The sequence below is a fragment of the Falco cherrug genome, chromosome 6 (assembly GCF_023634085.1).
Source record: "Falco cherrug isolate bFalChe1 chromosome 6, bFalChe1.pri, whole genome shotgun sequence".
NCBI lineage: Eukaryota > Metazoa > Chordata > Aves > Falconiformes > Falconidae > Falco > Falco cherrug.
Window position 1 is genome coordinate 73,608,320 of NC_073702.1, and position 13,511 is coordinate 73,621,830.

General features: G+C 46.3%; 1 protein-coding gene across 2 annotated transcripts in view; it reads right to left on the bottom strand.

Annotated features, from left to right (window-relative positions):
• Positions 1-232: 232 nt before the first annotated feature.
• Positions 233-13,511, bottom strand: part of GATA4 (GATA binding protein 4) — a 28,216-nt gene continuing 14,937 nt past the window's right edge. The window contains exons 2-6 of one of the 2 annotated variants that reach the window (XM_005443536.3): positions 8,706-8,872; positions 5,881-6,006; positions 4,635-4,722; positions 4,224-4,366; positions 233-3,111 (exon numbers count right to left, since the gene is read on the bottom strand). In XM_005443536.3, coding sequence (XP_005443593.2) covers positions 2,929-3,111; positions 4,224-4,366; positions 4,635-4,722; positions 5,881-6,006; positions 8,706-8,872 — 707 coding nt within the window. In that variant the 3' untranslated portion in view covers positions 233-2,928. Of the gene's footprint in view, positions 3,112-4,223; positions 4,367-4,634; positions 4,723-5,880; positions 6,007-8,705; positions 8,876-13,511 lie in introns of both variants that reach the window. The other variant, XM_014283486.3, reaches the window with a different exon arrangement.

The following is a 13,511-nucleotide window of genomic DNA, read 5'->3' on the forward strand; positions in this document are numbered from 1 at the left end:
ACAGCTCTACAACAGTTTTGGGTGATTGAAAAGAACAACAAAACCAGACGTATGTGGACTTTTACTGCTTGTGGTGCAGAAGGGGAGATAAAAGAGCCAATTTCACTGAAGAGAGCCAAGTTTCCTCACAGCCTCCAGGGGTTCTTGTAAATGCTCCTCATTGTGTTTCAAGAACTATTTTTAAGGTTTTGAGGAAGGCTGAGAACCTTACCATGGCCTTCTAGATAACCTGAAGAAGCATAGGGCAGGCCTATATCCTGCAGGGCTTTTCCCCTCTTGCATTGCAAGCAGGCTCCTTTATGGCATCTCAGATTGTGTTTTAGGGGCAGGAGAAAAATTCAGCCAGGGAGTTTGGCTTTGAGGGTAGGAGGAGGAGCACAGTAATAAGGCAAGGTAGACAGAGCTTCTGGGAGCATCCATATGGAACAAGAAATGGGACCTGTGGTCGGTCTGGACTTTAACTCCTCTCCAGGAGGGCACCTATTCCCCACCCTCTCAGGTGTCCAGGGTAGTTCTAGGTATCTCATTAGTGTGCATCAGCCAAGTGGCATCTTTGTGGTGCATGCTTCTCTGTTACAGACAGGAATTCGCAGCCAGATCCCAGAGAGCTCAATTGCCATTTACAAAGGAATATAGTTCAAAGAGGAGGTTGGCTAAAGACCTGAATGCCTGGGGAGAAATGCATTTATGTTTTCACCCCAAACTGGTATTTTTATATACTGTTTCTGGCCTCTTCTCTGCAGCCTACCAGGCCTGAGCAGAATCACAGGATTTTGTTAAATTTTATTCATGTTTCATGAATGCCTCTTCCTTGTCTGTAATTAACACTAATGAGGCTAGACCCTGCTTTAACTCAGCAAGACAGAGTGGAAACTCTGGTGCAAACACCTTCCAGCCTTTAACATGGCATCGCTGCCATGGTGTTTCACTCTGGGGAGTGCAGAGGGTCTGTTAGCCCTCCAAAACCCTGCAAATCTGAGTTACACAGAGCACAGGGAATGTGGAAGGGTCCAGGTCTCTACTGTGACTCCAGTTCTAGTCTTTATCTTGACCAGTCCAGTTGAATCCTTCTCCTTATAGAAGATTTTCTACCATCAGGAGGAAAATGGAGAGTTCAAAGACAATACAATGCCATTCTTTTGCTTCAAACATGTACGTGGCTTTCCTCTTCACCAGGCCATGCATCTTGGTGTTTGAGTGGAAACATTCTTTGTGGGAATGTTAAACACTTGGAGACAGAGAATGGCACATTTGAGAGGGATGCACAATCCCTCTTCTAGATTTTCACTTGGCAGTTGCATTCTGGAGTCCTGGATGGAGGGAGGAAAAGAGGAGCAGGGAAGGCAAGAGTAGTAACAGAGCTTGGGAGTGGACAGAAACAAGAGTGGATAATCTTGTAGGATGAGGTCTCCCAGGAGTTCTCTGCCTGGGCAGGCAAAGCTGTCCCTCCTCAGAAGTGTTGATGAAAATGTCATGGCAAGCATCTGGTGAAGCACTTAGACTACACAGGAGAGCTGTGGCATCTGCAATGCTGGAGTTTGTTAAGCACATGCTAGAGAAAGAGCAGTCTGGGCTAGGTTAGCTAGAATTGATCCCTTTGGGAAAAGGGAATGAGTCAGTGAGCTCTCAGCATCTCTTCCAACTCCATTTGCTAGGATTCCCTGGTTGCTGAGAGCCTTATGGGCAAGAAAAACCACCAGTCTTAATATTCATGCATGAATGGAGTTATACTTCTCTTGCAGGCAAGCAAGTCTATGCACATGCTTGGTACAGAAAATGGCCCCTGCCTACCTCCATCACAGGCTGAAGCCTTTGCTTGTTGCAAAAGGTGAAATCCTAAAGGGTTAGATTTGTGAAGTGGTCATGACCCAGCCTTTAGGTGGAAAGTGGGCACTCATAGTACAGCCGAAAAGAAAGGACAATCAGATTTCATCAATGACATCAAAACCAATGCAAAACTATGCAGAATAATTAAATAACTGTCTCAAAAGCGATGGCACAGCAGCGTTGAGAGAGCGTCTTTCACTTACTGTGCTCTTAAATAATCTCTAGGCCTGTCTTGTAGCTATCCATAAGGGAAGAGCCCAGCGATTTTCTCCAGGATTTGATAACCAATGTGGGTCTCCTCTACGTGCTTCCAGAAGGTTCCTTCTTCCAAAATCCCCCTTTGACTTTGGACAGACCTTCTCCATGCTTGGCCAACAACCTTTTGGAAACAAGTCCCATGGGTTTGTAATGATAAATAGGAAAGGAGTTACTATTAAATAGACATTCATTAGCTTTTCAGACCATCTAGGAAAATGAAGACAATGCTCTAGATGTGTGAGCTGAAGATGTGTGTGGGAGGATCTCTTCTCCTCTCTGCCTTAGATCATATCAAATCCACTAAAGCCACCACACCATGTCTCATGAAGTTTGTTCAACAAACTGTTCTGGAACTGGCTCCATTTGGTGGAGTATCACTATTTGAGTAATGAGAAGATGATGGCATTTTCTTCTGGTCAGGAAAAGAACGGATGGTGACAGAAGAAAAAAAAAAGTCTCTGCTGCACCATTGTCTGAGTCTTAAATGCCAGTTATTTTTAAATAAAAAAAAAAAAAACAACTTTAGAACTGTGTCCATCTTTGTGTTTCTGGCTATTTCATAGAAGGTGATGACAATCAAATAGAGAGGCTCATTTAAAGTGGGAAAAAAAGGCACCGAATCTATTAGTTACTTTGAGATTTGAGTCTTCTCTGTTCGTTTCATAAGAGCTCTCCTACACCTCAGATAAGTCAGTCCTCTTTACCTCTTTGCTGGAACATCTCACAAGGAGAGAGAATGCAGGAGAGCAGGGGAGGTGGGAAACAACATTGACTTGATGATTACATGGCATCTTCTTCATCCCTCAAGCAGATCCGCCTGAAGTTCATGGGTGGAAGACCAGGTTATGTAGTTATGATGTCCCCATGATTTTCAGCTAACACGAGGCTGTTCCAGGAGTCCTGTTTGGAGCTGGTTTGTGGAGACTGGCTGATGGCTGACTGGTAAGCCTGCGGGGAAAGCTTCAGAGCTGAAATGGCAGGGTGAATAGATGATCCATGGCCAGACATGGAAGAGACTGAGAATGCCTATGGAAAAAGAAAACAGCTGTGAACAAAGCTTCAGACCACAGAGGACCATATGAATCCCTTTAGGGGGGTCTGGTGCTATTGTAATAACACAAGTAATGTAATGTAGATTTGCTGTAGAGCTGCAGATTGAGCTTAGGCATGATACTTTGGACAGGCTCTTTCCTTCTTGTTCTAGACCCTGCTCTTTCCTACTGCTGCATACAGAGCATCTTGTTGTCTTCTAAATGTCAGAAATGATCATTTTACCTCTCAAGGCTTGAAATTTCATTGGCCTGTGGCTCTCCTAGCTTTCAGATGGCCTCCTGTGGATTGCAGGACCCACTCACAGTGCTGCAAAGTGCTGCAGGTGCAAGATCGGTCCAGCACAACACTCCACCATGTATTTTTCTCTCCAGGGAGAAAACTGGAGTTCTCTGCATGAACCCAAAAGGAGACCAGCTATCATATACTGCTGTCTCATAGTCGTGCTGTGTGATGATTAATCAGGGCATAGTTAGAAAACCCACACACAGATCAGCTGCCAGAGCTGGGTGTTGCTGTTGTGTGGATGCAGTGCTAATCTCAAGATACCTAGTGGTGGATACAGTACAGAGCACACCACCCTGCGGCCTTCTGCCATCATCCTGGCTTGCTCTACCTTCGCAGGGGCTCAGTTAAGTTTGTGCTGTGTGAGTTTATTCCCCTCACACTGCGTTTCTCAAATAGTTCCACACACAGACAGACAGTGCAGAGAAAGTAGGGTAATATTCCCAAGTTTTGCCTTGCTCACGACAAATCAAATCATAAAAAGGGAATGAGCATTTTCTTGCTATGGGACCTATATAGCTGCCCAGCTACAAGGAATTTCATGTTTTCAACAAAGCTACTACTTCTTGTGGTCCATTCAAAACTACCACACATCATTAAAAAGCTATATTGTGCTGCAGACATAGTGACAAGAATGTGGGGTTTTGCCCATCCCAGAGAATAGATCTCTTACTGTGAACCCCTCGACCCCTGGGTTGAAAAGAGGCAGCCTTTTTCTACAGAGCTTTTGAGGATGTTCTTCTCACCATGTCTACCACCCTAGTTCCCATCTTTGTCCCACTGCCACCATCTCCCCTCTGTACCTGAGAAATTGGGCTGGGGTGCCCATAATGAGATGAGAGCCCAGGTTCTGTTTTTATGGGGCGCATTTCCTCAGTGGGCATGGTGCTGCTGCTGCTGCTAGTGGAGCTGGTTGTTGGGGTAAGACTCTCACTGCTGGATGGACCTGTGAGGAAGCAGATGATAAACAAGGCTCTTTCCAAAGACCTTTCAGTACAGAGCTGTCACCACCCATCAAGAAATTAGTGTGGGTAAAATTAAGAAAATAAGCAGTGGGAAGGGCTTTGTTACTGCTGAAAGGCATTCAGGCATCCCCTGTTCTTGAAGAATCAGCCCATTTTGTGCTTGAGTGTCTAACTCACATTACATGATAGTCAGAAACACACGCACACACACGTATACACATGCAATAAACTCCTCCATTCAACGCTTACCTGCTGGCGTCTTTGTCTTGTTAAGGTTCTTTGGCTTGCGTTTCCTTGTCTGAATGCCCTCTTTTCTCATTGCTAAAGGCCTTGGAACCTATGGACCCAAATATAAAAGCACACTGGTTTCTCTATGTCCATAAGATCATCTAGGAGAACATGATTCCAGCTCTACCTTGTAGGCTCTGTGAAAACCAGCTGATTTAATTGAAAGCAACAGGATGGAGCCCAAGTTCACTGTTCAGCACTGCTGTGTGAAGATATATGTCAAAGCTAAAAGACAGGCAGCCAAATGGGAATAGATAGGCTTTTCACACCGTAGGCATTGCGTGTTTTAAGGCCAGAAGGGAACAAAGGCTCATCTTATTTAATTTCCTGTTTAATTCAGAGCAGAAGATGTCTTTCTTGCTAATGCTTGGTTTCTGGAAAGTTACCAAGCTAGTGTGGGGTGATGTCCCTTGGGAACTGATCCCACTGAGGTAGCCACCCTCATAGTCAGAAACACTCAGGGAAGTCTTGTTGGGTTAGGTACGGTTTCCCCTCATCCTTGTCTTCCAGCTTTAACCTGTCTCTCCACTCTGAAACACTGGACACCACTGAGAGCATGGATGTGTATAAAAACCCTAGGAGAAGCAACGAGAAGCAGAATGGGGTTTGCTACTAAGCAATCACCAGGGTGTTGAAGGCCTCTGTCTCTATCATAGGGGTGGCCCTATTGCCACTGACTGATGGGAGAAGGACTGGAGATGTTTATCTTGAAGTCGTGCTACGCCTTGGACTCTAACAGAACTCTTCTAGATGTGTCAGACATGACATAGATACATGAAGCCCCCCACTGACAGGAAAATATCTGGACACCCGTGCAAAAGAAGTCTTCTATCAGTCCCATGACAAGTCTAAAACCAAGTCTGAGCTGGGACCTGACACCCTGTGTGGAGAAGCTCAGCCCTTCTTTGTGCTTCTGACTCAGATTTTTCACTAAATTGCCTGAGTTTAGGTGGGAAGAATCTGAGCTTCGTTTTATTGGGTTTTAAGACTTTGATGCAATGAGTAGTTAATTAGTATGTGAAAAATGCCCTGCGTGCATCATCCCTTGCCAGTACAAACTTGGTGTAATGTTGAGAGGGACTAAAGCCCAGAGGGATGGCAGGAAAAACAGTTCCAGGAGAGCACAGAGTTGTACAAGAAACCCAATCCCCAGCTTGGTGCTGTCGATACCCTCCCCATAGAGAGCAGAGAGCAATAAAGGCGTTACCCCATGGAGCTTCATGTAGAGTCCGCAGGCATTACAGACGGGCTCTCCCTCAGCATTTCTGCGCCAGAGCGTAGTTGTTGTCGTGTGGCAGTTGGCACAAGAGAGGCCAACGCGGCGGGAAGCCGACTGCAAGAAAATGCAGAGGAAGAAAACATATCAGCCCTCCACCACGACCACCAGCATCATCTCAGATCCCAACAAGCTCACTCCAGCATGCCTCAGGTTCTCCTCTCCTCTTGCCTCTCTTACTTCTCTGCTGCAGTGGATAACACTAGTGTCTTTTTACTCCCTTCTTGCCTTTCAGCTTCTGCTCCACTGACTTCCCACTGCCTCCTGCCTGCCAGTGCTGCACAGACAGTTCAGCTGTCCTGGAGTATCTCAGATGGTGCCAGAGACATCGCTTAAACAGACCCCCAGATCTCCAGCAGAACTAGTAGCTGCTTAGAGACCCACTGCACGTGCACACACCTACACTAAGATGTCTGGATCTCAGACCCTCCTGCCCTTTCAGGCTCCCAAGCCCTTCACCTTCCAAGCATTATGGCGTATCCCAAGAAGAAGTTACCAATGCCATGAATGTTACATACTCCTTGTTGGCTTTGTGTGATGTTGCTCATGTGGCTTGAGGGGGAGATAAGAAAAAGAGTGCTTCCAGCAGCAGCATCTTCCTAAAGATAAAGAGGGATAATTGATAGGAAACCCCACTAATGAATCGGTGTGGGGAACAGGCCTTCTGAAGTTCCCTTTTTGGGTGAGCTAGTTTAGCCAGGCTCAAAATGCCACAGGAGAAAGACAATGGTCTTGAAACCATATAAAATACAAGTTTTGAACTTGGAAGCAGAGTGGGAGGTAGAGGAAGAAAAAGCCACATCCTCCACGCCTCCCTGACTCTTCTCAGCATCCTTCAAAGCTCAGGTCTTATGAGGTTGAGGACAAAGTCTGGATTGGCAGGGGTCAAATTCCCTCTTTGCTTGCTGATAAACTGGGGACTGAACAGAAGTACCAGAGCTGTGTGAAGATGCCTGTTCTTGAGGTCCCTGAAGAGGAGCCTATAGGGAGGAAATCTGGTGGTCTTGGACATCTAACCAGCTCTGCAGGCCTGAATTGCATAGCTGGCAGCTATTTGATGGGGTGAGAGCCTGAAAGATGAGGACCTGGCAGCTGCCAGGGATTTCCTCTGTGATCTTTGCTACAGCTTTCTCTCTGTGTCTTCTCCCTCATTATAAAACAGGATCAGTTAATCTGCAGCTGCAGAACAATAAAAATTGAAATTCGAGTGCTTCTTAAGACTTCGACAGCTGGAAAAACCTTGTGGTGCAGAGAAAACTAACACTCCTTTAGTTGTAACCTCACCATGTATTAGCTTCAATCATCAGACTTTGTAAGTGGACCAAGAGCTTAAAGGAGAGCTTGCAGTAAAGGCAAAGATCTCCCCTTGCAGGGCCTTCTGGCATATCTCAGTCTCTGAAAAAAGGGGTTACACAGTGACAGGTTAAACCCAATCACTTGTACTGAATATATTTATTTATGTAGACCAGTTGGCATTATTTTAACGAAATATTGCATGCCTAGACTTGTCCTTTTCGTCATGGAAAGTCTCTTCTAGAAGAAAAAGCAGGAATTTGGCCATTTTTGCCAGATTTCCAGTTTGCCAGATGCCCAGCCATGTGACAAAAGTGCAGGTACAGATATGTACAGTTCATGCATTTATATTTCTCATGGGGTTTTCCAAGCCTTACCCCAAGGCTGTGCAGAGTTAACAACGTGCATTGCTGCTTGCCCTGAGGGACCAGCCCTGGTACCCAACGGGCCATTCCTGACTACACAGATGTACCCAAGGATAACATGTAGCAACCAGTAAATGAAAGGGAGCGAGGGCCTGGGTGCCAGGGTGCAGACACTGCCTGGCTCAGTCGGTGCAGGATCTAGGAAGGGGTTCTCACAAGAGGGCGCTGGGTGGCTGTGTCTGGTGGCAGTGCTCAAGCCACCAGTGCCATTTTTGACACTTGGAGGGGAAGTCTGTGTTTGAGCGCAGGCAATGTGAAGGACAGGGCAGGTTGGGGATGGAGCCTCATGGAAGACAAGGAGTGGGGAAACGTGACCCTCAGGGATGGCTTCTTGGCTCCTTTCTGCCTGGGATCATTGATTGCAGGGTCCACGTCCCTGCAGCAGAGACTACAGAGACCTTCCCACAACCCCTCAACAAAACCAGCAGGTACAGGCAGGAGGATATCAACACTGAGATGTTCCCATCCCTTATGCATACCCCATCCTAACCCCACAGGCATTGGGATGCCCTGACCCTGCAGGCTTTGGGGTGCCCTAACCTGCCCCATAAGCTCTGCTTCAGCTCACCCAGTGGAGCCATGAGCGGGGTATCCAGAAAAGGTGGCCATTCACCATGGAGTGCGAGGGGTCATGCAGCAGTGACTGGGGAATAAGGACCCTGAGGGTAAGAGGAGATGGACTAGTAGTGCGGTGGAGCTGAGAAGAGTTTCCACTTGTCTTAATATGCCTTCAGGGATACTAAACCAAAGACTGGCTTTTGCTAAACTGACACCACAGTACTGCCCCTTTGTCCTACAACCCCTTCCACTGGCCAGCCTGGCTGTCTGCATAACTGGTCAGGACAGTACAAGGTCTTGGAGTGTACCAAGCACAAGACAGTCTGGCTTATTTTGGAAATCTGGACCAAACCCACCTAGGTTAGGCAGCTGGGAACCCAAGGAGTTGAAACACTCCTGGCATCTCCACCTAGCTGAGGTCTTTTTGCTTCTTCCTTGCACACAGCCTTGCCCCACATGCGTTGTGTGATCATGACTTACCAGCCTCCTCTGAGGTTTGAACAAGGGCCGGTTGATGCCATTCATCTTGTGGTAGAGCCCGCAGGCATTGCAGAGGTAGTGCCCCGTGCCATCTCTCCTCCAGAGTGGGGTGGACATGGCCCCACAGTTGACACACTCTCGCCCCTCTGAATAATCATCGAAAAATTCTGCTGCCATGATGAGAGAGAAGGGAAAAGAGTTGGTTACTTAGGCAGCTGTACATTTAATTTCTGGTCTGGTTCTCAGTTTAGCCCAGAAGTGGCATTTCAAGAAAACACAAACATTCAGATTTTATAGGTTGCAAGAAATAGCTCTTCCTGGGATTATTGGGAAAAGGATCCCCTTTCCCTGCCATACACTGTTGGCTGCAGGACTTCTGTGGCAGCAGGGATATGCGGGAACATAGATACAAGGAGACAGAAACAGAAAACTTCCCTTCTGCTCTGATGTTATCCAGTTTTCAAGAATGGACATATCCAGGGCAAACAGATTGGGGCAGGTGAACAGCCATGTTTACAGTCAAGACAAATTGCCTGTTACTATGGACAACCACAAGCCTGGACCCACAAAGCAGAACTGCCCAGAGATCAGATGCCTGAGCATCTCTCAGCGGGGCTCAAGGGGGTGTGGGCAGGGAAAGCTGTGCCATGTGCTCTGCTCCCCTACAGGACTTCTCCTCACCCAGCCCATGCCAGCTCCCACCCAGCCTCTCTGCAGACGGTAGCGGCTGCAGAGAGCCAAGAGGGAGAGATGTTCATCTAAGACCTACTCTCTGCGATGAACACCTCCTGAACTACAAGAATCTGCATGTATGACCCCAGCTCAGACTGTCAGCTAACAGACATCATTGAGCATTGATGTGTGTCAGAGGCTGAGCTTTTGATGCAGATTTCCATCGTGCTTGATGTCATTCTCTAGAGCTTGGTGCGTTCACCCACCATGTTCCTGGTTCATCCTCCACCGGGGCCCGGCTGCAGCTGTGATGTGAGTGTGAGGACAATTGCCCTGGGCCGAGCCAGTCCAATCCCTCTGACTATGGCAGGTCCATATCATCTGCAAGGCGGTGCAGAGGTCAACACAACACGCCTCAACTGCATAGTCATTTGGAAAGACACAGGTCAGTTCACCCTTGGCTATAATGCCCTCAAGAGGCCAAGACCTTTGCCTAATAAAATATAAACATCATCTATAGGCCTTGCTGAGATGTAAATATAGCTGCATCCAGATGGCATGGCCCTTGAATATGCATGTTGATGACAGTCATCCCACCTGGAGAATATAGGCTATTGAGTTCAGCTTGAGGATGGATTTCTTCTGTTACAAAACCATTCCTTGCTGCACATGGACATGTTCTGTTATAGGCACCAGAAAGGGAACACTATATGGTAAGATAACTGGGGAGAAGAAGATGACAAGACAGCAAAGGGTTCCATTACTTAGCATAGGCTGGGAATAAGCCAGGCTGCTGAAAAAATTCCCAACAAACTGCAGCGCACAGGCGATGTTTGGAGACAGTAAGAGACCTTTGCATCGGGACCTTCAGCCATTATAGGCCAGTGCCCCATTAACTCTTAAAATCTTATTATGTATCTTGCTACTTTTTGTGCTTGTCCGCCTGCTTCTTATACGAGTATCTCAGCTTTCTGCTGGAAGGCAATAGTTCCCCAAAGAGCAAACCCACAGAATCTGGCTTCTTGCCAATCTGTGCCTTGACCCCATGTGGATTCTCTGATATCTAATAAGGGTTATGCTCAAACATCAGTCTTATTTTCTCTTTTCTCCTGACTATTTTTGGAAAATCTGCAGGAAATTAAGTAACCATGAAACAGGCAAAAGATTAAAAAATTACGAAAGTGGCACCAGTAAACAAAGACTCAGAGAAGATAATTCACATGAGCCTAATTCTCTCTAGAAAACCAGGCTAAAAAAGGCAAGGGATTACACCATGTGCCCATGGGGAAATGATAGAAAACAGTAAATGAGCGTACCCAAGGGACTCTGGAGACAGAAAATAAGGAATCCAGCATCTTCTCAGCACCTTAGGAAAATCTCATTACCTTTGAGCAATTCTGGTGGTTTAGGAAAGATGGCAATCCCTCAAGGTTATTTTTGTACACATGGATTCAGTGATACCATAACCATAATGCCTCACTTTCCCCTTTAAAACCATAATTGAGTCACAGCCAAAATCTAGATCAAATAAACTTCCTTTGAAAAGAGAAAGGATTGGAACAGCTGGTCAGGAAAGAACTCATTTCCTTGAAAAATCTCAAGAAAGGAAAACATTTCACTACTTTTTTAATCTCAAAGTTGTTGAAGCTTTTGATTATCATTTTCCAAAGAAAAAGCCAAATTATTTTCACAGTAATTTTTGTGCTAGAAGAAAACCCCTTCTTCTTTGAAAATAATTCATTACAAAGTTGTTGACATAATCCAGTAAGAATTTAGCAGAGCAGAGGTAGTCCAAAGGTAACAGCTAAAACTCCTGACCAATTTGAGTTCTGAGTGTGACTAATTACAAAATATCATCTCTCCTGCAGATTTTTCCACCAGAAAACCAAAATCAAACGTTTTCAGCCAGAGAAAAAGGAGAAATTTCTTAACAGTCCCTCATAAATTAAGAGTTGAACTAGCTCTTGAATAAGAAGAGCTCCCTCAAAATGGGTGTAATATGAAGAAATATCGAGCATGGGTACACTTCTATTTTTAGAAGAAAACAGAGGATGTAGAGTTGAACCAAGGCAAAGTATAAGTCTCTTATTTTCTGACAATAATCAAATTTGCTGCTGAATATTAAGCGTTATTTCCTAAGAGTTTGTGTGATACCCAGCTTCAGTGTCCACAGTATTTTCATTGTTGGTTTATCATCAGACATCTAAAGCACCAGTACAAAGCAGTTTTGAGACCTGCTCTCCTTTTTCATCTGTATTTGTTCAAGCTACATTCTCCACTATGTGTTTGGTGGTTTGATTGGTGGGGTGTTTTCAGTTTCCACGGGATTTGGACTGGAGCTTCTCTCTTGAGGGACTTTTACTGGTTTAAGTGTCCAAAAGTCCTCTTCTGCTTCCATAGTAATAGCATTTGTGTGGTTTTCTCCTCTCAGCTGCAGGCAAAGGTGATCCTTGTGAACGTTAACAAACAGGAATCACTGGTGCTGGAGACGGGGAAGGAACAGACTTTGTTCCCAGGGCACACTGAGGCTCCACGCAATGGGTGGCTCTCCCTAATCACAGCCCTCATGGGGTGATATCAGATGGGTGCGTCCCCTGCATGCACCACCCAGTGCTGAGTCAGAAGATGACATCTGTAGAGTGCAACCTCATTAAAACCATTCCTGGAGCCCCATCAGAGCAGAGGGATCTCCTTGACCTCAAGAGATCTCACCTGGAGGACAATTATCCTCTCCATCTTCAAAGTATGCTTAATGACAGCAAAGGATGTGTCTTGGACACCACTGGACACCGGCTTAGAGAAGATGATGTAGGCTTAGTGCATGCCCTTTAGTGAACAAAGGGCATTTGGGCCCCAGCGGAGAAGTGGAAGGCAAGAGACTGGATTTATTTCTAAAAGAGGTACTATAATTTCACAGCATCACTAAACCCAAGTTTGAAGCTGCCAAGAGGAGCTTTCTGAGCTGACCTTCTGGCCACACAGCTGAGACAGCCCAGCTGCTCTTGAAAACCTGAAGGTCTACAAAATAATGAGAAAGTGTCACCCGAAGAGCTGCAGCCCATGCAGCTTGATGTGGATGGGTGTCCAAGACCTAGGAAACTCAAATGTTCCCAGGGCTCAGAGCCCGCAGGAACGGTGATCCACTGGCAGGCTGAGCTATATTAGGCATGGAGGTCACTGGGCTTCAAGTGCACTAATCGTTTAATTTGCCATTGTTATTAATAATGGGGATTAAAGAGGCTCCCCGGGAAAAAGCAGCGAAGTGTTTTCTTGGCTTCTGTCTCGGGGCTGGTGCTCTAAATCCCGGCATTATGAGATCCCCTGACACTTATTCCTTGTACTTAGCAGCCGGGAAAGGAAACGTTTATTCAGGCAGCAAATTGCCTGAGCGACTCCCGGAGGGCCTTGAACAATGCTGGGGAAAGGAAAGGCTCCCCCAGTCGCACTCAGGGCAATAATTTCCGTTTTGTGGCACAGGAGCCGCTGCCTGATAATGGAGATTTATGGGTCCGTCTGGTGACCTCTGTAATAGCCTCTCTGCTAGAAAGATTTACTCCCTCTTCCAAAGCCAGGTATGGCCAGTGTGGGACAGGGTTGAGGAGAGGATAACGTCTGATGGATAGGCTGAGAAGGACACTGGCCCATGGTTGGAGTAGCCTCCAGTGTGGTGAATGGCCTCATCTTCCTCTTTGAACGTATAGCACCACCAAATGCCTTTGCCGAGCCCTTATCTTGGATAATATCAATCTTGGGATCATTCAGTACTTCTTATGGGCTGGGTCCCTGGTGTTGACTAAAGCTAATGGCCTTCTACTTAGTTCTTCATAAGATCCTACCTCTGGTCCATGAAGGAGCTTCTCATGTGAGAGCATATCATGAAATTTTGCTGAACAACCCAGCTGGTGGAGAGGATGGATTGGGTCCTGTCCCTATCCTGGTCATCAGTTTGCTGTGTAAAAGGAGATCTTTTTCCCTCTCACACCTAGAATTTATGAGGACTGCAAGGTTGCCAGAGCAGGAAATGTCACTTGTGTGTTGCACAACAGCCTCCTAATCTTGGGTGAGGCCTTGAGCATGCTAATGTCGGAAATACTTTCCACAATGGGACATTCAGTCCCCAGGGAGCCAGGAGTA